Source organism: Babylonia areolata, chromosome 7 (assembly GCF_041734735.1).
Source record: "Babylonia areolata isolate BAREFJ2019XMU chromosome 7, ASM4173473v1, whole genome shotgun sequence".
NCBI lineage: Eukaryota > Metazoa > Mollusca > Gastropoda > Neogastropoda > Buccinidae > Babylonia > Babylonia areolata.
Window position 1 is genome coordinate 41,951,066 of NC_134882.1, and position 26,116 is coordinate 41,977,181.

The 26,116-nt window shown below is 42.6% G+C and overlaps 1 protein-coding gene across 1 annotated transcript in view; it reads right to left on the reverse strand.

Moving 5' to 3' along the window:
- LOC143284045 (gem-associated protein 5-like) overlaps nucleotides 1–26,116 on the reverse strand; it is a 159,725-nt gene that overhangs the window by 2,808 nt on the left and 130,801 nt on the right. The window contains exons 23-27 of the mRNA XM_076590650.1: nucleotides 25,059–25,269; nucleotides 23,903–24,047; nucleotides 23,381–23,583; nucleotides 18,018–18,180; nucleotides 9,058–10,805 (exon numbers count right to left, since the gene is read on the reverse strand). Coding sequence (XP_076446765.1) covers nucleotides 9,058–10,805; nucleotides 18,018–18,180; nucleotides 23,381–23,583; nucleotides 23,903–24,047; nucleotides 25,059–25,269 — 2,470 coding nt within the window. The remainder of the gene's footprint in view (nucleotides 1–9,057; nucleotides 10,806–18,017; nucleotides 18,181–23,380; nucleotides 23,584–23,902; nucleotides 24,048–25,058; nucleotides 25,270–26,116) is intronic.

The following is a 26,116-nucleotide window of genomic DNA, read 5'->3' on the forward strand; positions in this document are numbered from 1 at the left end:
TCAGCCGTTTAATCATGTGTATGTCTGTGTGTGGGTATTAGTGTGAGTGCTGGAGTGTAACAGTTGTAGTACTGATAGTTACTTTGTGAGTTTTATGCATTGTGTTTTTTTTTTATAATATTAATGATTCTGTTTTTATGTTTCTACTACTTTTTATATGCTTTCTTGTTTCACTGTAGGTACTGGATTGTAAAGCGCTTAGAGCTTGCTTATGCTTGTATTATACTTTTATAGCGCTATATAAAAATAAAATATCATTATTATTATTATTAACTGCTGAGACAAGTCCAAGCTGACAAGATGAAATGCTTCAGCCAACTCCTCAGCATCTCATACACTGAGCACATCACAAAAGGTGAACTGCGTGCAAGAGAGACACAACACATGAGTCACCATGAAGACATGCTGTTCACCATAATAAAAGACCAAGTTGAAGGGGTAAGGCCAAGTGACCAGGACATGTGGCCTCTCCAAGACCATCCTCCAGGAAACAGCTCAGTGGAAAGGGAAATGAAGAAGAGTTGGACAGGCAACATTACAGAATAGACAGGAAGGAGCTCTGCAACAAACCCAGGCATCAGCACAGAACCATGAGAGATGGAGGCTTGTGGTACAGTGTTTCACCATGCAGTGCCCCTGTAACCTAGGAGGTTTATCGAAGCCAAACAGACCAGTCAGTAAGTGACAGAAAAAAGAAACATCACAGGGATTCTGGTGCCGTATTCATGGGGACTGACTTGTGTACTTCGGGCGTAAAGTAAAACGTCTGGATTTTGAATGTCAAAACTTTTGCTGCAGCAAAGTCAGTATTGAGGCAGGCATGAAGGTGTGACAACGAGCCACTGGACTTCTCATGATTTGTTCTTGGCAACGCCTTTGTTCTCATTTAGAAAGGAATTTTCCCAAATAAGTTCCCATGTGTGCATGTTTGTCAGCTGCTGCACAGATTGAAGTTCACACTTGGTTTGTTCAGCCTTGAGTTCACTGGTTTGTTGTGTCCAGAGGGCATCACTAGCACATGCGATCGAGCAGCATGCACGTGGTCGTAATGTTTTGAAGCACCAGTGTGTGTGAGTGTGTGTGTGTGATTATAATTTTTATGTAGTTTCTTTTTGTTGTATTCTAATGAAAGACAAAATAGAAATAAACTGTATATTATCATTATTATTATTATTATCATCATTATCATTATTATCATCATTATCATTACAAACTGATTATCATTATCATCATCATCATCATCATCATCCACTTCTAAAAGGTGCATTCTAGTTGACTGAAGTACCCAACTAAAATAAACTAGCCATTTGTCTTACAAAGTCTGGGCATAAGGAGTGTAGTCTAGCGAAATCGCTGGACTAAATTTCAGCCGTTTTAGTCTGCATTTAGACTCTGATCTTGTCAAAGTCTTCCGCCATGAATACCAACTTTCGATGGATTGTCTGGGACAACCCGTTTAGTCTGGACGTTTCCGTTTACACCCACCCCATGAATACAACCCCTGGGACCTTCACCACATGAAACCCACACAGCAGTTTTATCTATTTATTTATTTATTTATCATTTTAAAGGAATTCCTGATTTAGCCATTTCAACAAGAAAAAGTTTCCTTCTGAAATTAAATAGTTAAGTTTCACATACATTTGTCTAAACACTAATGCACACAAAAATCCTTTGTCATATATCTTTTAATCATACTCAGTGTCTCTAATTTACCTGCTTTTCATCAAAGTGTTATGGAAAAGTGAGAAACTGGAACTAGAAGTAAAGAAATATATGTTGATTACAAAAACAAAAAACAAAAAAGGAAACGGAAAGACAAGTCACACTCTTCATTAACAAAGGTAATAAGATATAAGCAAGGAACATGCTTTTTTAAATCCAGCCTTCAAGCCCTGAGACAAACAGAAGAAAGAGAGAGAGACGACAAGAGAGAGAGAGGGAGACAGAGACAGCAAGAGAGAGAGACAAGAGTGAGACTGAGAGACAGACAGACAGAGCAATAGCAGAAAAGACTGAGCAAGAGTGAGAAAGAGACAGCAAGAGAGAAAGAGAGAGACAGCAAGAATGAGAGTCAGAGAGAGAGAGAGAGAGTAAGAATGAGAGTCAGAGAGAACACTGAACACTGAACACTGAACACTTTAATGTCAATAGCTTTACAGCCCTAATGACATGGGGGTTCATAATACAAATAACAACATGCATCAATAGTAATAATATTGATGAAAACCAAAACCAAAACGAAATCAATCAATCTGTGCAACAAAGTGCAGTTCGACCATCCATTCAAAGTAATGGCATGTAGTGAGAAATAAAAACAAAAACATATATAAATGTATAACATAATATTTTCCATATGAGAGTGACAACACAGATTTCACTTTTCACAATGAGCAACACCTGATACTATTTTATTATTGTTGAGTTTTTTTTCGTCGCATGTTATTCGCTTCTGCAATATATTTTGCAAGTGACTGTAGTGAAGTTTCCTGATTTAAATTAAGCACTCCAAAAATATCTTCATACTTTGCTGAATTTGTTTTAAATACAACACATTTTTCTCGAATATCGTCATAAGCTTTACAACTGAACAAAAAATGTAACTCATCCTCCCTTGAATGCCCGCACATCGGACAAGGGGAGAGTAACGAGGGCTCAGTCTGAAACCACTTTTCATAAGCATTCAAACCAATCGTTCTCGTTCTAAATCTGGCGAGACTTGTTCGGTGCCACTTGTTTGTCACGACTGTGATATATTTTTCTGTTTGAAATATACTTTTAAAACTATAAAACCATCTATATTTCTCAGTGCTTTCCATTTTACCGTGCCAATTCTGTTTATATGAAGCAATTAGCCTATCTTTGAATTCTGAAACAAATCCTTCTACACATCCAACTCCCTGACACATCCACACAATCCCAAATCCATTTACAGTTAATGTCTTCTTTACAAAATATACCCAGTTTTCCTTCCCTCTCTCATGTTCATTTACTAACATTTCATACGCCTGCTTACATAATCTCGATGTGGGTAGCCTTATTAATTTTAACCAATATTTTATACATTTCACACATGATTTAATGTATAATGGGTATCTACCACTTTCTCCATATAATACAGTATTTGAAGCATGTAATGGAACATTTAAAAAACGTTTAATAGCTAATGTATGTACTTTTTCTAAATCTTTGTTATCAGAAAGTCCCCAAATTTCGGCACTGTATGTTATCATTGGTTCTATTTGAGTATCAAAAAGTTTCCAAAATATATATGAATCTATCGAGCCTAACTTACGTAAACACCTTAAGATTTCTATAACCCCCTTCTTCCCCTTTCTACAAATTTCTGCTACTGTCCTTGTCAAACTCAGCTTAGTTGTAAAAATCATACCAAGATACTTATAAGCATTAGTTACCTTCACTTCATCAGTTCCATAGTGCCATTTTTCATATCTAGATAAGTAACCACCTTTTCTAAACACAACTACATTTGTTTTCTCAAGATTAACTTTTAAAAATAATCTATCTGCTTCTTGCTTTAATATGTTCAGCTGATTTTGAAGTCCTATGGCCGTGTCAGACAAAAGAATTACATCATCTGCAAATAACATGAGAAACAGTTCAACAGCCCCAGGGATCATTTGAATCCCATGTCTTCCTTTTTTCGTTATCTCTCCTGCCAGTTCATTAATAAAGAACGAAAACATCATAGGGCTCAACAGACATCCTTGTTTTACGCCACGTGGGCAATCAAATACATCTGAATATACACCCTTCTCACGTACACACGCTAAAACTGCATCATATACACCACGCAGTGCCATATAAAGCTTACCATCAACACCAGTTTTACGTAACACATTCCATAAACTATTTCGATTCACAGAGTCGAAGGCCTTCTGAAAATCTACAAAAGCAACATACAATTTTCTATTTTTTAATAAATGTGTTTGTACAATTGCATACAATGTGAAAATGTGGTCAATGGTGCTGTAACCTGATCGAAATCCAGCTTGCTCTTCAATAATCTTTTCTTCTCGTTCAGCCCATTTAGTTAATCTTCTATTTAAAATGTAAGTGTAAACTTTACTAATGATACTTGTAAGTGCAACTCCACGGTAATTATCTGGAATATTTGGGTCTCCCTTTTTGTGAATAGGTATGATAATCGATTTTGCCCAATCTGTTGGAAAGATTCCATCATTGAAACATCTGTTAAATAAAAGCACCAGAAAATCAACAATATCTGTATTTGCCTGCTTTAACATTTCACTCAATATTTTATCTGGGCCTGCACTTTTACCTGGTTTTAAATTGTTTATGCTATCAATTACTTCTTGCCTGCTAATTGGGTCATTAAAACAAGGTTCTTCAAAATCACCAACCTCCTCTACTACCTCATCTTCTGTTTCAGTATTAGCATTACCTACAAATACACTAGAAAAATGGTCATACCATTGCTGAGCACTAATATTATTATAAACAAATGCCTTTCTATTTACAGATCTTACTGTTGCCCAAAACAGATTTGAATCTTTGATTGATGATTTTAATTTCTGTAACCTTAGCTCCTCAAATTCACGTTTCTTTCTTCTCTTCAAATAAACATATTCCTTCCTTTCCTTTACAAATGTTTCTTTACGTACTCTTTTATTCTCTTCAGTTTTACATCTCTGGAAACTTTTAAGAAGGCCTCTGACCAGTCTTTTCTTCCTCTTACACTCATCATCAAACCAATCATTACATTTCTTCTGTCCTCTACCAACTGTTCGAATCATACATGCAGCTGCTCCATACAATGCACATGAAAACAATTTGACACAGGCATTAACATCAACATTTAACATGTTATAAGCATTCTGTAAACACTCCTTAAACTGACAACTGTCCAACTCATCCTTATATACATGCACATTTTCCTCAGACCACACTATCCTTTCTTCTCCTTTTTGAATTGAGTCAGATTCTTTTTCAGTACTTAATCTATTTATGTAGGACAATTCGACTGGCAGATGCCATGAAAATAAACTATCACCAATACATAAATTACAACTATCTAATAAGCAGTCAGAAACAAGAAAATAATCAATGACACTACATCCTTGGGGAGAAACAAAAGTAAAATCGCCATCTCGATCCCCATTACAATAACCATTCAAAATTACAAGTTCAAACAAAAAGCAAAAGTCCAACAGGGATTTCCCAAAATTATTTATAGTAACATCCTTTGAACAACGTGAATCTCCCTTCACATTTTCCCAATCCAGATCAAAAACATTGATACCCATATCTTCACTTTTGGTCTGCTCACAACCTGTACGTGCATTCAAATCACCACAAACAATAACATACACATCCTTATCTTGCACAACCTGCAGCAAACATTCTTCCAAAATCAATACTCCATCGTTTAATTCTGTTTCGTTGTATAGTGGACCTCCTTCGGGTACTATGTAAGCTGCAACAAAAAGAACATCTTTATCAACATTAAAAACTCTTCTATCAACGTTAATCGCTACAGTGTTCGCACAGTTTAAAGAAATTTCTTTCACAAATTGTTTCAAAGTATTTTTTATTAACACTAAAACTCCTCCCGATTTTCTCCCTTGTCGTGACATTTTCTTTGCAGGAGCAAAAAACTTTAGATACTCTGGAAAAATATTACCGTAATCAAAGGACGAATCTAGAAATGTTTCAGTTAAACAAACAAAATGAAAAGTATTGACATAATTTATAAATGAAACATCAGACAATTTTGTATAAAGATTCTCCACATTATAATTTAAAAACTTCCAATATTTAGGATGGTCGAGCCTGGCCTATTTGTTTCTGGCCCGCAAGTGTCTATCACTGCCACTGCCACTGCCAGGTGACTTGCCGGACTGGTTGCCCCAATGAGCGCCAAGCTCAGTCTGTCTATTGGCCACACCGCGCCGTCCGCCACGTGCAACAGCGGGAGTACCCCTGACGTCATGACGGGAATTCCCGCCCCCTCTTCTCACCACGGAGTCTCCCGTACCACGCAGGGAATGCCGGTCGTCACCGCCAACACCGCCTCTGGCCAACCGCTGAGTCGCTGGCGAACCCGCTACGTCACAGCGGGACCCCCCTCCACCACTGCTGTCCCTGTCACGCCGCTCGGGTGAAGACCGGGTGCTGCTGTCATGTGTTGGCGTACCCCCTCCTCCGCCGGCCGCTCCGGAGTCCTGCTGCTTGCTGCCCTCTGAAGTAGATGGTGTGCCGTCCACACCGCACGTGGAGACCGTGCCCGGGATCAGCTCACCGCCACGTTGACCTTGGCCTCCAGCCTGGCTGGGTAACAGCACGTGCCGTGTACTGCCTGTGTCTCCTGACATACGCGCGCTGTCCTGCTGCCCTCTGTTGTCAGTGCCCAACGCTGCCACATCGGCGTAGGTGCGGGGATCAGGAAGAGCCGGGCCGATCACCATCTTCCCCCTCCTGAAGTACGCCCTCTTGCCGTCCCTCTTTGCTTCGGCGACCATGTGTGCTTGGGCTCTGGTCAGGTCGTTCGCCACTCCAATGCCTTGCTGTTTCAGCTTCTCTCGGATGGCTCTGTCCGTTAGTAGAGACATCTTGTCCCTCCAACGACTGAAACGGACGATCATGGGCCTTGGTTGTCCATCCCTAGCCTGACCAACACGATGAGCCCTCACAATATCGTCAGAGGTCCATTCCTTCAGACCATCGATACTGTTGAGTGCATCAACCACAGCGATCACACATGTGTCAAAATTTTCACGTTCACTACTGTAGGGAATTCCAAAAATCCGTAGATTGTCTCTTCTTGAATGCTGTTCTAACGTGTCAATTTCTGATCTCAAGTGTGTAATTTCTTCCTGCATATCGTTCACTGATGTTCTCATCTCTCTGGTTTCCTCTCTTCTGTCTATCATCTCTTTGTGCAGATCAGTCATATCTACCGACAGACAAGACACTGTTTCTGTTATTTCTCTCTGTTCTCTTTCTAACCTGTCACATCGCTGATTGATTTCAACACATTCGTTCTTCACTTGACTCAGTTCAGCTATTATGTTTCCCAAATCAGACCTGATGACACTGGTCTGTTCTTGAAGCTGTTGCTGTACTGCCTGCATGATCTTCGCCACAATGTCATCAGAGTTGACTGCCACAGGTGTTGGTTCCGACATTTTTTGATCTCCCTGAGTCGATTGGTCCGTACTGTTCGGTCCGGGGTTTTCCTCCACGTCACCGCTGAGGCGTAAACGCCACAGGCCGAACACTGTGTTGATCGCGCACGCTGTCAAAACAATTGCTGTCACGTGCAGAATGCACGGGCTTCCACTGATGTTGTCACTGACACCCTTTTCTAACACACCTCCGTCCCACAATGTAGTCCCATACACAGATGTTTCGGTGTTTAAGTACACGTATTTCTGACTTAGCATTCTTTCCACGTTTCGCCCAAAGCTAGCCAAAACAGCAGCAAACAAACCACAGGAAAAAAATGCCAAGATAATGTCGCTTGCTGACACACAGTTTTCATCAGTCAATTTTCTGCTCATGTTACTGTTCCGCGTAGGAATATAAAACTTTGTTGACATACCTTGCTGATGAAAAAGTCCAATTCTCGCTCTCCACGTCCCTAAGTCACACATTTTGTTTCGCTTTAACAGACACTAATACACTACACGTCATCCGATAAGAAAGTTTTGCAGTAGAAGTCCCTGGAAACTGTCCAATGTCCATAAAACAACAGAGTACTTCACAGAACCTGCCATCTTGTCGCCATCTTGAATTTGCCCAGAGAGAGAGAGAGAGAGAGAGAGAGAGAGCAAGAATGAGAGTCCTCTAGAGAAGGAGAGAGAGAGAGTGTGTCAGAGAGAGGGAGAGAGAGAGAGTAAGAGTGAGAGTCCTCTAGAGAGGGAGAGGGAGCAAGAGTGACAGTCTTCTAGAGAGAGAGAGAGAGAGACAGAGTGTGTCAGAGAGAGGGAGAGAGAGAGAGTAAGAGTGAGAGTCCTCTAGAGAGGGAGAGGGAGCAAGAGTGACAGTCTTCTAGAGAGAGAGAGAGAGAGACAGAGTGTGTCAGAGAGAGGGAGAGAGAGAGCAAGAATGAGAGTCCTCTAGAGAAGGAGAGAGAGAGAGTGTGTCAGAGAGAGGGAGAGAGAGAGTAAGAGTGAGAGTCCTCTAGAGAGGGAGAGGGAGCAAGAGTGACAGTCTTCTAGAGATAGAGAGAGAGACAGAGTGTGTCAGAGAGAGGGAGAGAGAGAGCAAGAATGAGAGTCCTCTAGAGAAGGAGAGAGACAGAGTGTGTCAGAGAGAGGGAGAGAGAGAGTAAGAGTGAGAGTCCTCTAGAGAGGGAGAGGGAGCAAGAGTGACAGTTTTCTAGAGAGAGAGAGAGTGTGTCAGAGAGAGGGAGAGAAAGAGTGAGAGTCCTCTAGAGAGGGAGAGAGAGAGAGTGTGTCAGAGAGTGGGAGAGAGAGCAAGAATGAGAGTCCTCTAGAGAGGGAGAGAGAGAGTGTGTCAGAGAGAGAGAGAGAGAAAGAATGAGAGTCCTCTAGAGAGGGAGGGAGGGAGAAAGAAAGAGAGAGAGAAAGAGAGAGAGAGAGTCAGAGAGAGAGAGTCAGAAAGAATGAGAAAGAGCAAGAGAGAGAGAGAGAGAGAGAGAGAGTCCTCTTGACAGGGAGAAAGAGCAAGAGTGAGAGTACTCTAGAGAGGGAGGGAGTGAGAAAGAGAGAGACAGAGAGAGAAAGCAAGAGTGAGAGAGACAGCAAGAGTGAGAAAGTCAGACAGAGACAGCAAGTGATAGAGCAAGTCAGAGAGAGCAAGAGAGAGTGACAGCAAGAGAGTGAGAGACCACAGGAGAGAGAGAGGGAGAGAGAGGGCAACAGAGTGAAAGAGACAGCAAGAAAGCGAGAGAGAATGAGAGAGAGAGCGCAAGAAAATGATAGCAAGAGAGAGATTGACAGCAAGAAAGTGAGCGAAAGACAGCAAAAGAGAGAGAGACACACACACACAGAAAAAACGAGAGAGAAAGAAAGCAAGAAAAAGAAAAGTAAAGGGAGAGTTCAAACAGACCTGAGAACTGTCAGACAACCTCTTCAGCTCGCCCATGACAAAGTCCTGCTCATCCTTAAGGACGGCCAGTGTGACGTAGGAGCGGCCGTACTTGTCGTCGACAGGCAGCGAGTACCACTCGTCTGGCACGTTGATGTACTTGCCGGGGCTCAGCAGGGATGTCGGCTTGTGGGCGCTGCTGTCCCCCCCTCCGCCCCACCTCCCCTCGCCTCCCCGGCCTCCTGACCCCGACACGGGGTCATCCTGCCACAGCACACGCCGCGACCCGTCTGACTGCTGACCCCGGGTCACCAGGTCAAGGTCAAAGTTGGAGTCAGGCAGTGGCTCCAGGCCGCCTCGGTGGTCGTCTCCCGCCCTCCTCCCCCCTCCACAGTCCCTGGTGGTGGCGGAAGGTGGGGAGGGGATGGGGGCTGGGGTGGACAGAAGGGAAGCGGAAGGCAAGGGAGATGATGATAATGATGGTAATAATACTGCACTGTTGGTGATGGCCTCCCCTCCCCCACCACCACCCTGGCATTGGCTGTGTGGAGGGGAGGAGGAGGAGGCACTGGGGGAAGTAGGGTCCCCCACAGGGTCCATGTCCATAAGGGGCGGGGCAGGCAGGTGAGCGGCCACAGTGTCGGCCAGCACCGGGGCAAAGTTTGACGTCTTGTCCAGCTCCTCAGGAGGAGGGGGGTGGTGGTGATGGGGGGGGCCATGGTGGGTAATGGTGGTGGTGGTGGTGGCAGCAGCCGGGGGCGCCTGGGGGTGGCGGGACAGAGTCCTTGCGGCCTGGCGGGAGGGGTCTGTGAGGAGGTGGGCGGAGATGGCGCGGTGGATGTGGCCCAGGGTGTCTGTCAGGGCCAGGCGCTTGGCCTGCACGTCCCACAGCAAGCCCTTCGACAGCTGCAACAGTCGGGCCAGCGACAGCTGGGAGGGGTCCACCACCCCCACCACTCTTCCACCCACCTCCTCCCCCTTCCTGCTGTCTCTGCCTCTTGTCTCACTCTCTCCTGGCACACAACTGGTGGCCTGGGTCTCTGAGTCCCCCCAACTTTGTGCTCTGTCTGCAGGACCTGACACAGCCACTGTGGTGAGGTCCTCACAGCTCCCCGTGCCTTTCAGGCTGACCCTGCCCTCACCACCATCGCTGGACCGACGCTCACCACGGCCACCGTCATCGTCACCACCATCATCAGCACTTCGTCGGCCGACCTGAGGCAAGTCCACACTGCTGCCCCCATCCCCATCCTTGCCCACATCCCCACCTTTGCTGGTGGCCACGGTGGTGGTAGTGGCTCCGCCATCCTCCTCACTGCCAGCCTTTGCTGACTGGAGTTCTTCTCTGCCTGCCTCACTGTCTACGTCAACACCACGCTCGCAAAATACACCTGTCCTTTGGGGAGCGGCCACCACCACCATCCCACCCTCTACGGGACTGGCGAGGATGGGTGGAGAAGGTGTGGAGGGGGTGGGAGGGGCGGTGGTCTGTGGTCGGCGGGCGTCCTGGCTGCTGGTGTGGTACGTGGTCTGCAGGAAGTGAAGCACTGACAGGTAGTGGTAGGCCCGCACGCAGTCCAGCTGTTTGCAGCGCAGTGCCCCTGTGGACACACTGGCCTCATCCTTTAGCTCTGACAGGTAGCGCCGCAGGCTGAGGTGCTTGCTGCCCCCCCCTCCTCCTCCCCCGTCCACATCACCCTGGCTCTCCATGTTGATCAGCACGCGCAGCGCTGTGGCCTCCTGCTGCAGCTTCAGGCTGTACTTGGGGCCTGAGACATGAAACACAGCATTATGACATTGTAACACACAGCACAGCGTTACAGCACAGCGTTATGACATTGTAACACACAGTACAGCGTTACAGTACAGCATTATGACACTGTAACATACAGCACAGCGTTATGACATTTAACACACAGTATAGCGTTATTGTAACACACACAGCACAGTGTCATGACACTGTAACACACACAGCACAACATCATGACATAGCTTCATGACAGTCACACACAGCATCATGGCACTAACACACCCAGCACAACCTCATGACACAGGCTCATGATACCGTAACAAATTCTCTGTGTCACCTCTGCTACCTCAAACATCACTCTTAACCGTAAGAAGACATTGTCATAATCCACAAAAAGAAATTTAGTTTGAAAATCTAAAAAATTTTTGAACATAAAGAATAATTTAGTACCGAGAGACAGCTAGGCATCCGTCAGTCTCGGGAGACTATGGAGTTGTGCTGTGTGTGGTGATGGTTTCAGTGTATGGTGTGGCTGGACAGGTCAGTACAGGAGTGACAGTCAGTCTGTCTGTCCAAAGTACTATTATTATTCTATTGTAAAGCATGTGATATGACATATAAATATCATACCTATACTATAATATCATTACCATTTTTATTAAGAAATACCCTCCCCCAAAAAAACCAAATAAATGTAGTACAATATTGAAAGAAAACTTTCTGAAAAAATCAATGCCAAAATTTGACAGGGAGAGAGAGAGAGAGAGAGAGAGAGAGAGAGAGAGAGAGAGAGAGAGAGAGAGAGAAGACTGATATCAAGTTGTTTTTTTTCCTTTCTGTTGATAATGTGCGTGAGATGAGTTGTGCAGTTTTTTTTTGTTTTGTTTTTTTTTGTTTTTTTTTATCAGTGTGTTCGTGTTTTCCTTCTCATCCTCTCTTCCCTCTCTCTCGTTCCATCTACCCATGTCATTATAATGTTATATCATTGATCGGAGTAAATTTGGGCCACTGAGAGAAAGAGGAAGCATTGCGAGAAAAGAGAGAGAAAAATAGTTTGGCTGTGTCATTATGTATATTTATGCAGAAGAGAGAAAAGTTAGGCAGATGGGTATCGTTTTCTTTGGGTGGTGTATTTATTTAGACATTATGCAGTAATATATACTGGTCTACACCTTGCATATTATGGAACCCATTTCTATGATCCGTATTGAATCACAAGCTGTATGTCACGGTCGACAGTGATTTTTTGTGTTTGAGGCGGGGGTGGAGGGGGGGTTGTTGTTGTTGCTGTGTATGCTGAACAATTTACTAGTATTTTTTTTTTCTTTTCACAAACATCATGTAACTTCCCTATACTCAGGTCTCCCCATGTGAAAACGCATATGTGCATGTGGATATGCATGTATGCATTTGCATGTAAATTGATATGTAAGTGTGTATGATATGTAGTATTTGTACATGTGTGTGCACTTATGCATGTGTAGGTTTATCTATATGATATGCATTTATTGGGGCTATTATCATTCCGCTCAAATATCACGATGGCCAAGACTTTTGTGTGTGTGTGTGTGTGTGTATGTGTGTGTGTGTGTGTGTCTGTGTGGTGTTTGTTTTTGTTTTGTTTTGTTGTGTGTGTGTGGGTGTGTGTGCGTGCGTGTGTGTGTGTGTGTGTGGGTGGGTGGGTGTGTGTGTGTGTACGTGTGTGTTCTTCAAATCTATCCTCTATAGACCAGGTTTTTTTTTGTTGTTTTTTTTTGGGGGGGGGGGGGGGGGGTGTTGGGGGGGGGGGTTGTTGTTTTGGTTTTGTGTGTGTGTGTGTGTGCGTGCGTGTGTGTGTGTAAATGTGTGTGAAATTTGTGTGGAAACACTACTACCAGTGCACACGCGCGGGCGCGTGCGTGCACACACATGCTCACATTCACTCTGTCACAAGTAAACACTAGCGCGCGCATGCGCGCGCACCTACATTTAATTATCTAACGCTTGTGCACACACACACTCCGAAGCTCAAGGTCAAACCCTGATGTTTTTTTTCTGGCACGCCAAACTGTGGATGTGAATTGTATTCAAGTTGTTTGTTGCCAGTCTGACCCTTGCCCCCTCCGTCCCTCCCCCTTCCCCCATTCATCTCACACACACTTGGATCATGACTTTGACATTCTTTTTTTGTGTGTGTGGATTTCATGCATATTTATCACGGATTTCATGGGTGGTGGAGAACACGGAAACGCGACACAATTTGGGAATGTTTTATGTGTGCCGGATGAAAGTTCATGTTTGTTTTTTGTTTCCCCTTGCCATGTTCCTTGTACTGTGCGAGAAAAGCGCACATGACATCAGGTTGAAAATTGTCACTTCTGTCTCTCTCTCTCTGTGTCTGTCTTCGCCTGTCCCCCTCCCCTCTCCCCCCCCGTTTCGGTCTCTCTCTCTCCTCACACACTCTCTACATCTCTCTATTAAGGAAATGTGTGTTCTGGTCAAAAGAAAAGCATAATGATAATTGAAACGAAAGGCACTTTTCACTCGCGAGCAATCAATTTATTGCTGCGTCTGCTTGCGATGGTAAAGTATATTGTCAGATGTATGTGTAAATGTAACTATATGTCGATTTTTATATCAAATATTTTTGTATGCATGTTTGAATGTTTGCTGGATCCATTTGACATTTTGTCTCAAAGATATTCTTGTGATAAGCATGTGCTCTTTGTCGTCGGTTCAGTTGATGAACCTAGTGGGTTGTTTGATCAATGTACTGATTTTTTTATGCAATATGGATAGTTCTTTATCAATTGTTTCAGTTAATTGTCAGGGCCTGAACAATAGTCAAAAAAGAAGAGATGTTTCATTATTTAAAAAATAAACAATATTCGATCTATTTTTTGCAAGATACACATTTTGAAAAAAATATGGAATGTTATATTCTTTCTGAGTGGGGTTATCAAGCTTACTTCGCAAGCCATGCATCTAACGCAAGAGGAGTTGCTATTCTATTTAATAACAATTTTGAATTCAAGGTAAAAAACGTTTATAGGGGTGATGGGGGAAACAGTATTATGATATTGGCCGAAATTAAGCAAAATGACTTTCCGTTTGTAAATGTGTATGGTCCAAATAGAGATGACCCGGAATTCTATGATATTTTAAGCGAAAAAATTAAAGATTTCAATGTCAGTAATGTAATAATTGGTGGAGATTTTAATTTAGTACTCGACCCATCTAGAGACTATAATAACTATAGAAACGTTAACAACCCAAAGGCTAGAGAGATAGTAGAAAAAATGATTAGCGGATTAGAATTGAACGATATCTGGAGGGATCTAAATCAAGATGTTCACAGATACACATGGAGAAGAACTAATCCATTTCAACAAGCTAGGTTGGATTTTTTTCTCATTTCAGATCAAGTAGTTTCTTTCGTTGAAGATGCAGATATTGATTACGGATATAGAACTGACCACTCAATGATCTTGTTAAGGCTAAAATTTGATAACAAATGTAAACGGAACACGTTTTGGAAATTCGACTCCTCATTATTAAAAGATAAGGGTTATTTAGACGAAATTAATGAAGAGATAAAAAAGGTTAAAGAGGAATATGCAGTTAGCCCGTATTTAAGAGAGGCAGTGGATACTATTCCAGTTCAAGACTTACAGTTGTCAGTACCTGATGATCTATTCCTAGACTTTCTATTAATGAAGATTAGATCAAGGACTATTTCTTATGCAACAATGAAGAAAAGGAAAACCAAAGAAGAGGAGAATACTTTACAACAAGACATTCAGCAACTAGAAAAGCTAGAAGTAAAAAGTAAGGAAGATGTTATGAATATAGAAGCTAAGAAGGAACGATTGAGAGTTATTCGGGAGAAAAGAATAGAGGGAGTAATTTTAAGATCAAGGGCAAGATGGATAGCAGATGGGGAAAAAGTAACTAAATATTTCTGTAATTTAGAAAAACGTCATTATATAAGCAAGAATATGGCTAGATTAAATGACACACATGGCAATGTTCTAAATAACCAAAAAGAAATTCTAAAAGAAGTCCAAGGTTTCTATGAAAATTTGTATAAAAGTTCAAACGTTGAAGACTGCGAAATTAACGAACTTATAAAAGATATTCCATGTTTAGATGTTGATGAAGCACATGATTTAGAGGGCGATATTACGTTTGAAGAGGCTAGTTTAGTACTAAAAAATATGAAAAACAATAAGAGTCCTGGTACAGATGGTTTCATGGCAGAATTTTTTAAGTGTTTTTGGAGCAGAATAGGTGATTTTGTTGTAAGGTCATTAAACACTAGTTTTAGAAAAGGTCAACTTTCTTGCGTTCAAAAACAAGGAATAATTGTATGTATCCCTAAAGGAGACAAACCTAGAAACTTCATCAAGAACTGGAGGCCAATATCACTGTTAAATATCGTATATAAAATCGGATCGTCATGTATAGCCAACCGTATAAAAACTGTCTTGCCCAAACTTATTGCAGAAGACCAAACTGGCTTTATCAGGAATAGATATATAGGTGACAATATAAGGTTGATTCATGACACAATAGCTTACTTAGAAGAGCACAATCTACCTGGACTTTTGTTAAATATCGATTTTGAGAAGGCTTTCGATTCAGTTGGTTGGAATTTTATGTTTAAAGTATTAAAAGCATTTGGTTTCCAAAATGTAAATGTAAATGGATAGAAACATTTTATAATAATATCAGATCCTGTGTTCTTGTAAATGGGCAAGTCTCTAGATGGTTTAGTGTAGAACGGGGATGTAGACAGGGAGACCCACTATCACCGTACCTTTTTGTTTTGTGTGTTGAAATATTAGCAATAATGACACGAGAAAATGAAGATGTACGTGGTATAACGATCAACAATATGGAACACAAACTTTCTCAATACGCAGATGATACTGAATTTCTTTTAGCAGGTGACAAAAAATCATTTGAGACATGCATGCATATAGTGGACACGTTTGGGCGTAAATCAGGCCTACATATGAATTTTGGAAAAACAAGTGCAATTTGGCTGGGAAGTAGTAAAAATTCTAATATTCGGTATATGGAGCATCTAGGGATAGAATGGAATCCACCAAAATTTAGAATTCTAGGAATCTGGTTTGCAAATGATTTACAAAACTGTGCAAATATGAACTACTCTGAAAAATTAGCAGATGTTATACAATTATTTACAGTATGGATAAGAAGGCAAATAACACCCGTTGGACGAATAGCTGTTCTAAAATCATTAATTTTGTCTAAACTGACTCATTTGTGGATTTTACTGCCTAACCCACCTGACAATTTTTTTCGCATTTTACAAAATCACTGTTATAGTTTTGTATGGAACAAAAAGAATGACAAGATAAATAGAAAAACTGCGCATAAAAGTATCAGAAATGGTGGTCTGGGATTACCGGAATTAAAAACCTATGCATCCTCTCTAAAATTGACTTGGATACGGAAAGTGGGTAAAACGCATCATAAATGGAAAAACATTGCCATGGCTAATTTTCCTGTGCTGAATGATATCCATAAATACGGGCCAGAAATAACATTATCTTTCGCTCAAACAAATATTTTTTGGACAGATGTATTTAATGCATACAAAGAATTTTTCTATAAAATAGATTGCAATACCTCTGCTGAGCTTCTGGCAGAACCAGTATTTTATAATCGAAGAATACAAATAGGGAAAACATTTATTCGGGGAAAAACATGGATAGATAAAGGTATATACTGTATTGCATATTTTTTGCTTGAAAATGGACATTTTATTTCTTACGAAGAATTCAAACGAAAATATAATGTCGACATCAATTTTCTTACTTTTGCTGGTCACATATCGGCAGTAAAAGAGTACATTCAAAAGAAGAACATAACCATAGATAATGATCAATGCTTAAATATGTCTATAATTTTCAAGAAATTGATGTCCATATGTAAAGGTTCCAAGCTTTATTATGACATACTTATAGACAATGGTGTTCATCCACAGTGTTGTTCAAAATGGGATGAAAAACTCATCTGGTTAACGAAAGATGCCCAAATGCTCAAAATTTGCAATTAACTGAACCATTAGTCATACTTGGACATGACAAAAATATAGTCACTGATCCCACTTTTTATTTCATTTTGTTGCTGGCTAAACAATACTTGCACCAACGCAAGATCAACAGCACTGAACCTGTTCTGCAGGGTTTCATAAAAAAAATTGGAATACAGATATACAGTTGAAGAATATATAGCTAGGAAAAACTTTCTTTATAATGATTTTATCAGCAAATGGTCTCCATATAAATCCTTGTTTTTTAATACAAATTGAAATAAGAATATATATTGTCATACAGTTCTGATATTGTTATTACTATATTTTGTATCTTACTATGCAATTTAAAGTATGGCCACATATGTGTCATTTATTGTGAGGTTGACAACCTACAATTTATCAGACTCCTTCGACTGTGCCCGGCGACCTTATATTTGATCTTGATTCATTGATCTTTGCCAGCATGTTCTTGTGGCTGTGTTATTATTACTATTATTATTAGTAGTAGTACTTCTTTTTGTTTCTCTGTGTGTGTGTGTTTAACAATGTAAAAATTGAATAAAAATGTTTGAAAAAAAAAGAAAAAAAAAGAAGTTTTTTTTCCTTTCTTAATCGATCAATCTCTCTCTCAGTAATATATATATATATATATATAGAGAGAGAGAGAGAGAGACAGAGAGAGAGAGAGAGAGAGAGAGAGAGAGAGAGACAGACAGACAGAGAGACAGACAGAGAGACAGAGAATAATAAATCTAAGTCCAGATGCCTTCACCATCCACAAAGAAGTGGAAGAAGCATCATAAAACAGATCTAGTTTAAATTTTAATCTTAAAAACTGATGTGAACTTCAGGTGGGAAAGGGGTTGGTGGGGATGTGAGTTTAAAAATCATTAATGCTCATTTTAGCCACACACACACACACACACCTACACACACACATACAGGAACACACATGCACACAGACTCAACCACACACATACAGAGACACAGACATGCACACACATATAGATGCACACTCACACACATGCACACACTCACACTCATACACACAAAAAATTAATTGCATGTTAGTTTTTTTCTCCATCTAATATCACTCACAGTAAAAAAATGCTAAACTAAAGAACGAAATCACACACACACACACACACACACACACACACCACCACCACAACCACCACCACCAACCTTGTGGCAACAGGAGTCGGCAGAGGGCGGTGAGGAGGTGGTGGTGCCCCCCGTCGTGCAGAGCGGACAGTGCCCCCAACAGGTGAGAGATGGCCAGGGTCGTCTGGTTTGTCAGCAGTGCCAGCAGCCACAGGGTCACATCCACACACACCTGCAGCAACACCTGCACACACACAACACAGCACAGCACAGGGTCATGTCCATACACACCTGTAGCAACACCTGTACACACACAGCACAGCACAGGGTCATGTCCACACCCACCTGTAGAAACACTTGTACACACACAGCACAGGGTCACGTCCACACACACCTGTAGGAACACCTGTACACACACAGCACAGCACAGGGTCATGTCCACACCCACCTGTAGAAACACTTGTACACACACAGCACAGGGTCACGTCCACACACACCTGTAGGAACACCTGTACACACACAAAGTACTGGGTCATGTCCACACACACCTGTAGCAACACCTGTACACACACAGCACAGGGTCACGTCCACACACACCTGTACACACACAAAGTACAGGGTCATGTCCACACACACCTGTAGCAACACCTGTACACACACAGCACAGGGTCATGTTCACACACACCTGAAGCAACACCTGTACACACAGCACAGAGTCATGTCCACACACACCTGAAGCAACACATGCACACAGTCATGTCCACACACACCTGTAGCAACACCTGCACACACAGTCATGTCCACACACACACACAACACATAGTCAAGTAGTCAGTCATGACTTTGAATGACAATGACCAGTGTTCTGCTCACCATTTGAATTGTAGAACTTTTACTCAGCCAGTTCCACCATTGCTATGTATGTGTGCTACCTTGCTGTGTCCTATATGCATTTGTTCTGCACAGGTGCTAACTTGCTATGTCCTAGACACCATTGTTCTGTACAGGTGCTAACTTGCTATGTCCTGGACACCATTGTTCTGTACAGGTGCTAACTTGCTATGTCCTGGACACCATTGTTCTGTACAGGTGCTAACTTGCTATGTCCTAGACACCATTGTTCTGTACAGGTGCTAACTTGCTATGTCCTAGACACCATTGTTCTGTACAGGTGCTAACTTGCTATGTCCTAGACACCATTGTTCTGTACAGGTGCTAACTTGCTATGTCCTAGACACCATTGTTCTGTACAGGTGCTGCTTGCTATGTCCTGGACACCATTGTTCTGTACAGGTGCTAACTTGCTATGTCCTAGACACCATTGTTCTGTACAGGTGCTAACTTGCTGTGTCCTTAACACCACTGTTCTGTACAGGTGCTACCTTGCTATGTCCTAGACACCATTGTTCTGTACAGGTGCTAGCTTGCTATGTTCTAGACACCATTGTTCTGTACAGGTGCTAACTTGCTATGTCCTAGACACCATTGTTCTGTACAGGTGCTAACTTGCTATGTCCTGGACACCATTGTTCTGTACAGGTGCTAGCTTGCTATGTCCTGGACACCATTGTTCTGTACAGGTGCTAGCTTGCTATGTCCTAGACACCATTGTTCTGCACAGGTGCTAACTTGCTATGTCCTGGACACCATTGTTCTGTACAGGTGCTACCTTGCTGTGTCCTTAACACCATTCTGTGCAGGCGCTAAGCTGCTGTGTCCAAAATGCTGTTGTTCCATTCTGGTTCTCAGTGTTGTTTATTACAAATCTGCCACAACACGAAATCCAGCTCGTCCTTGGGCTTCATTAGTTGCTACCGCTTGGCATCTTATGTTGCCTGCTTCACACTTGGTTAAGATGTTGTGTATCTGTGTGTACCTTACCTTTTATTGAAATGTAACTAACCAGTGTGAAAGAAAACAAAGAAGAAAAAAAAAGCAAAGAAAAAAAATCCAGCCTGGATTACTCTCCAACAGTCAAAACAATCAACACCTATTGTTTCCCTGCTTTCTCTAATCCCCCCCCCCTCACCCCCCACCCTCTCTCCACACCAAGATCCTCCTCCACTCCCCTCTTCTCACCTCATCCATCTATTTGACCCCCCTCCCAGCACCCCCTTCCAGTTCTGGGCATTGTACTGTGCTGAACAAAAGAAATCTTCCTTCCTGCAGCAGCATTAAGAGTGACAGGACAGTGACAAACTACAGCCACAAGCACTAACGGACAGGAACGAAAGACGTCAATAGTAATCTGTTCATCACATAATGTGTACAGCAGAACAACTTGAGGGCACCTCAAATGCCAGATCTGACAATGAGACACCATTAGCAGAAGGTAGCTTGTCACCCCAAGCACTTCCCCCCTGCCCCTGCCCCTGCTCACACACATAGACAACAGTCATATGGGTGAGATGATAAACTGAGGTGGTGTAAACTGAGGTGGTGTGTGTGTGTGTGTGTGTGTGCGCGCGCACATGTACAAGAATACAACTGACTCCAGGAGCAACATTATATCTTTCTCAAGCACACAACATTATACTTTATAAGCACTGTTTTTCATCCTACAGTCACGACCAGTATTTCACAAGCACACAACATTATACTTTCTCAGCACTGTTTTTCATCCTACAGTCACGACCAATATTACTCACATTATCAACACACACACACACACAAAAAAAAAAAAAAAAAAAAAGAGAAAGAAAAAAAACAAAAAACGACACAAACACACACGCACAGACACATACACACACTCAAATACAATATGCTCACATGAACACAGACACACACACCCAAGAACACATCCTAATCACCACAAAGCACACAATGACTGCCTTCAGCTTCATCAACATTTCACTCCCTTCTCCAACTTAACATGTCTGCCGCTAATGCAACCCTGAGATAGACAAGCCGATCCAACCCTCCCCTGGTAATTGCGTCTGGAAAGGGTAGCGGCCGGCTTGAGTCACTGTCAATACTCAGCACCCTAAGCTGATGGAAGCACAGCTTCCCTTTCTTTTTTTATAATCCACCTGGCTTATATACCCATCAGTCCAATGACTGGTTTGACGGTGAGTGGGTTTACCTGTGGGTAATCATTTCTGTGTGTGTGTGTGTGTGTGTGTGTGTGTGTGTGTGTGTGTGTGTGTGTGTGTGTGTGTCTTTGGCTTTATCTTTGTTAGTCTCTTTTTACCATGTCTGTGATTAGATCACATCTGCTTCTTTTGGCTATGCCTGTAAATATATATGTTTTACCATGTCCATGAATATATAACATCTGCCTCTTTTGACATGTCTGTGAATATTTAAAATGTTTTTGCCATGTCTCTGAATATACAATGTCTGCTCTTCTGACATGTCTGTGAGTATGAACATATCACATCATCATGAATATATTATGTCTTCCTCTTTCGCTATATCTGCGAATACATAACGTCTGCCTCTTTTGGCCATGTCTGTGAACAGATCATGCCTGTGAATGTGAATGTCATGTCTACCTATTTTTGTGTGTAATGTCTGTGAATACATTCATGTCTGCCTCTTTTCCCCTATCTGTGAATATATGTCTGCCTCTTTTGCCATGTCTGTGAACACATAACATCTGCCTCTTTTTACCATGTCTGTAAATATATGTCTGCCTCTTTTCACCATATCTGTGAGTATGTCATGTCTGCCTCTTTTGCCATGTCTGTGAACAGATCACGCCAACATTTTAAACCAGATCCTTAACTGCTGATAATGACAGCTGGCCCCCACAGCTGGACAGGAGAATGCTGTGTTTCTCCTACCCTTCAGAGACGTAAATACCATAATTGGACAGGCCACAGTGTTTACCCCTGACACATCAACATGACTGTTGACTGCAGCTGATGTGATGTTGTCAGTCTGTGTGACAGTTACCTGCTGCATAATCCAACTGTGGTGTTGTCAGTCTGTGTGACAGTTACCTGCAGGATAATCTGACTGTGGTGTTGTCAGTCTGTGTGACAGTTACCTGCAGGATAATCTGACTGTGGTGTTGTCAGTCTGTGTGACAGTTACCTGCTGGATAATCTGACTGTGGTGTTGTCAGTCTGTGTGACAGTTATCTGCTGGATAATCTGACTGTGGTGTTGTCAGTCTGTGTGACAGTTACCTGCAGGATAATCTGACTGTGGTGTTGTCAGTCTGTGTGACAGTTACCTGCTGGATAATCCAACTGTGGTGTTGTCAGTCTGTGTGACAGTTACCTGCTGGATAATCTGACTGTGGTGTTATCAGTCTGTGTGACAGTTACCTGCAGGATAATCTGACTGTGGTGTTGTCAGTCTGTGTGACAGTTATCTGACTGCAGTGTTGTCAGCCTGTGTGACAGTTATCTGACTGTGGTGTTGTCAGTCTGTGTGACAGTTACCTGCTGGATAATCTGACTGTGGTGTTGTCAGTCTGTGTGACAGTTACCTGCTGCATAATCCAACTGTGGTGTTGTCAGTCTGTGTGACAGTTACCTGCTGGATAATCTGACTGTGGTGTTATCAGTCTGTGTGACAGTTACCTGCTGGATAATCCAACTGTGGTGTTGTCAGTCTGTGTGACAGTTACCTGCTGGATAATCTGACTGTGGTGTTGTCAGTCTGTGTGACAGTTACCTGCAGGATAATCTGACTGTGGTGTTGTCAGTCTGTGTGACAGTTACCTGCTGGATAATCTGACTGTGGTGTTGTCAGTCTGTGTGACAGTTACCTGCTGGATAATCTGACTGTGGTGCTGTCAGTCTGTGTGACAGTTACCTGCTGGATAATCTGACTGTGGTGTTGCCAGACTGTGTGACAGTTATCTGACTGTGGTGTTGTCAGTCTGTGTGACAGTTATCTGACTGTAGTGTTGTCAGTCTGTGTGACAGTTATCTGACTGTGGTGTTGTCAGTCTGTGTGACAGTTATCTGGCTGTTGTGTTGTCAGTCTGTGTGACAGTTATCTGACTGTGGTGTTGTCAGTCTGTGTGACAGTTATCTGGCTGTTGTGTTGTCAGTCTGTGTGACAGTTATCTGACTGTTGTGTTGTCAGTCTGTGTGACAGTTACCCGTTGCAAAATCTGACTGGGGTTGTCAGTCTGTGTGACAGTTACCTGCTGGAAAATCTGTGGTGCTGTCAGTCTGTGTGACAGTTACCTGCTGGATAATCTGACTGGTGTTGTCAGTCCGTGTGACAGTTATCTGACTGTGGTGTTGTCAGTCTGTGTGACAGTTATCTGACTGTAGTGTTGTCAGTCTGTGTGACAGTTATCTGACTGTGGTGTTGTCAGTCTGTGTGACAGTTATCTGGCTGTAGTGTTGTCAGTCTGTGTGACAGTTATCTGACTGTAGTGTTGTCAGTCTGTGTGACAGTTACCTGCTGCATAATCTGACTGGTGTTGTCAGTCTGTGTGACAGTTACCTGACTGTGGTATTGTCAGTGTGTGACAGTTACCTGCTGGGTGTCCAGGTGTGCCTGACGACCTGACTGCAGTTGCTGCAGAGCATGGTACACCAGGTGCAGCTCCTCCGTCTCCATAGCAACGCCCAGGCACAGGTGCCAGACTCGCAGCACATGGTGGGGGAAGGTGCGCCCAGACACCAGGTATGGTTCCCACAGCAACACGGGGTCAGCCTCTCTGGGGTCCAGAATGAACTCTGAAAAAAAACCACACACACACACATAAAAAAACATTAAACACTGTAAGTTCATTCATGATGCTGTTACATTTGGAACAAAGATAAATATAATATATATAAGATGAAGAAGACAAAGATGATGACAAAGAAAAAGAAGAAGAGGAAGAGGACAATGACAAGGATGAGGAAGGAGGAAGAGAAGAAGAAGAAGAGGAGGAGGAGGATCAAAACAACAAAGAAGAAGGAAGAGGTGGAGAAAGAGGGGGAGGAGGAGGAGGAGAAGAAGAAGATGAAGGAGAGCATAAGGACAAAGAAGAAGGAGAAGGAGAAGACCCACCTGGCAAGCCCATTTTATCGGCGGCAGTGGAATCCCAGGTGGCAGCATTCTGGAAGTCAGAAGGGGCTCCAGAGACAAAGTCTGGCAGGAGACAGGTGAGCTCCCGCATCATCATTTCATGGACGCTGACATAGGGAATGAACACCTGTACAGGGGCAACAGGTATTCTCATTGTAGTGTAGCATATTACTTCTTGTCATCATTTCATGGACGCTGACATAGGGAATGAACACCTGTACAGGGGCAACAGGTATTCTCATTGTAGTGTAGCATATTACTTCTTGTCATCATTTCATGGACGCTGACATAGGGAATGAACACCTGTACAGGGACAACAGGTATTCTCATTGTAGTGTAGCATATTACTTCTTGTCATCATTTCATGGACGCTGACATTGGGAATGAACACCTGTACAGGGACAACAGGTATTCTCATTGTAGTGTAGCATATTACTTCTTGTCATCATTTCATGGACGCTGACATAGGGAATGATCACCTGTACAGGGACAGCAGGTATTCTCGTTGCAGAGTACCAGATTTGTATCCAGAAAGATATAGATAGATAGACAGACACATACATAGACGGATAGAGAGACAGACAGATAGATGTATAGACAGATAGATAGGTACGTTTTTATGTTATCCACCCTCAGAAATAACTGTTCTGGAGAGATATAATTATTTGTTTTACTCTTACATCCTAACCCCCACTACCCCTCCCTCCCCCCTCAAAAGAAAAAAAGAAAAAGAAAGGCTTGTGATATAAATCATACTTTTATATTTGGCTCGATAATGTAGGGCACTTTGAAGCAGCATCAGTACTGGATATCGTGCCATAGAAAAAATATGAATTATGATTTACTGTTATCATACTTTCATCTTAACACCCCCCTCCTCCCTCAAAAACGATGGGGCTGTTGATAAATTTTCACCTTGCCCCCTTCAAAAACAATTGGGCGGGTCATATATGTATATACATACTTTTTTTTGATAAAATAAAAAAAAGGGATTAATATTAGCACACATTACATTGTATGCAATATTGGTTAAAACATTTTTTTTCATCATCTACTAGTCCATACACAAACTGAAATCAAGTAGGGAATTTCTCGCCATGCATGACGATGTGACAGGACACGAAGAAAAGGGAGACACCTTGAGGGGCTGATGCTCGCGGAGGAAGGTGAGGCAGTGCTCCCACTGTCGGCCCAGCAGAAAGCGGGTCACCACCTGCTGGGCGTACAGCTGCCCCTGCTGCTTGTCATTGGCTGCCAGGGTCATGTGACACGCCGTCTTGAGCGACGATTGGTCACTGCGACGTGTGATGGCCTGCGCTGCGTCCTGGATGCGTTTCATGGCCAGGTAGCTGTTCCAGAACAGTATTGTTGGTGAGTCTTGTGTCTTGTGAATGATGATGATGATGATAATCATGGGTATTCATGATGCACTCTGTGTCTTTATCGCCGGGGCCCAGAGCACTAATGATTTTAACATGGGATTTGGGGGGAAAAAATGATCACAAAAATTAACAACATTTGGCATTACATTCAAGACTTACAAGCAAGACAAATGGAATGTGTCAATAACACACACACACACACACATACATAAACACACCACACCACACCACACCAACACCTGTCCAATAATGAATCCATGAAAGCAGATCTGTACCAATGTGTTTTGAGGCCAAATTTGAACCGAGATCTTGTTTCAGCATGACAAACCTGTGCCTGGGTGTTCAATTACTCTACAAAAGAATAAGTGTTAACTGCACATGCTGGCACTGTGGGCTTGTTATTGTGTTAACAGGGCTGGAAATAGCCACCTGTCAAATTGTCCAAGACACGTTCTCTCCACTTGTACCAACCAACATCTGTGTCAGTGCAATGGTGACTGAGCAGTCTACTTCACTGCAGACTAATCACGCTTCCCACTTCCCCTTTTCATGTTAGCATCTCCATACCCCCAACCTCACCCATGTTTTCCTTTGTCAACCGTGCTACTCCTAGTTACTTTCATTAATCATATCTTTAGGAGCAGGAAGGTTACCGGTAGAATGGTCAAGATGCTTATCTGCCAAAACAAACTCTGTGAGGGTCTGGGTTCAATTCTTGGTCTCGCCATTTCTTTCAAGTTTGACAGGAAAATCAAACTGAGCATGTAGTCATTTGGATGAGACAATAAGCTGAGGTCCCATTTGCAGCATGCAC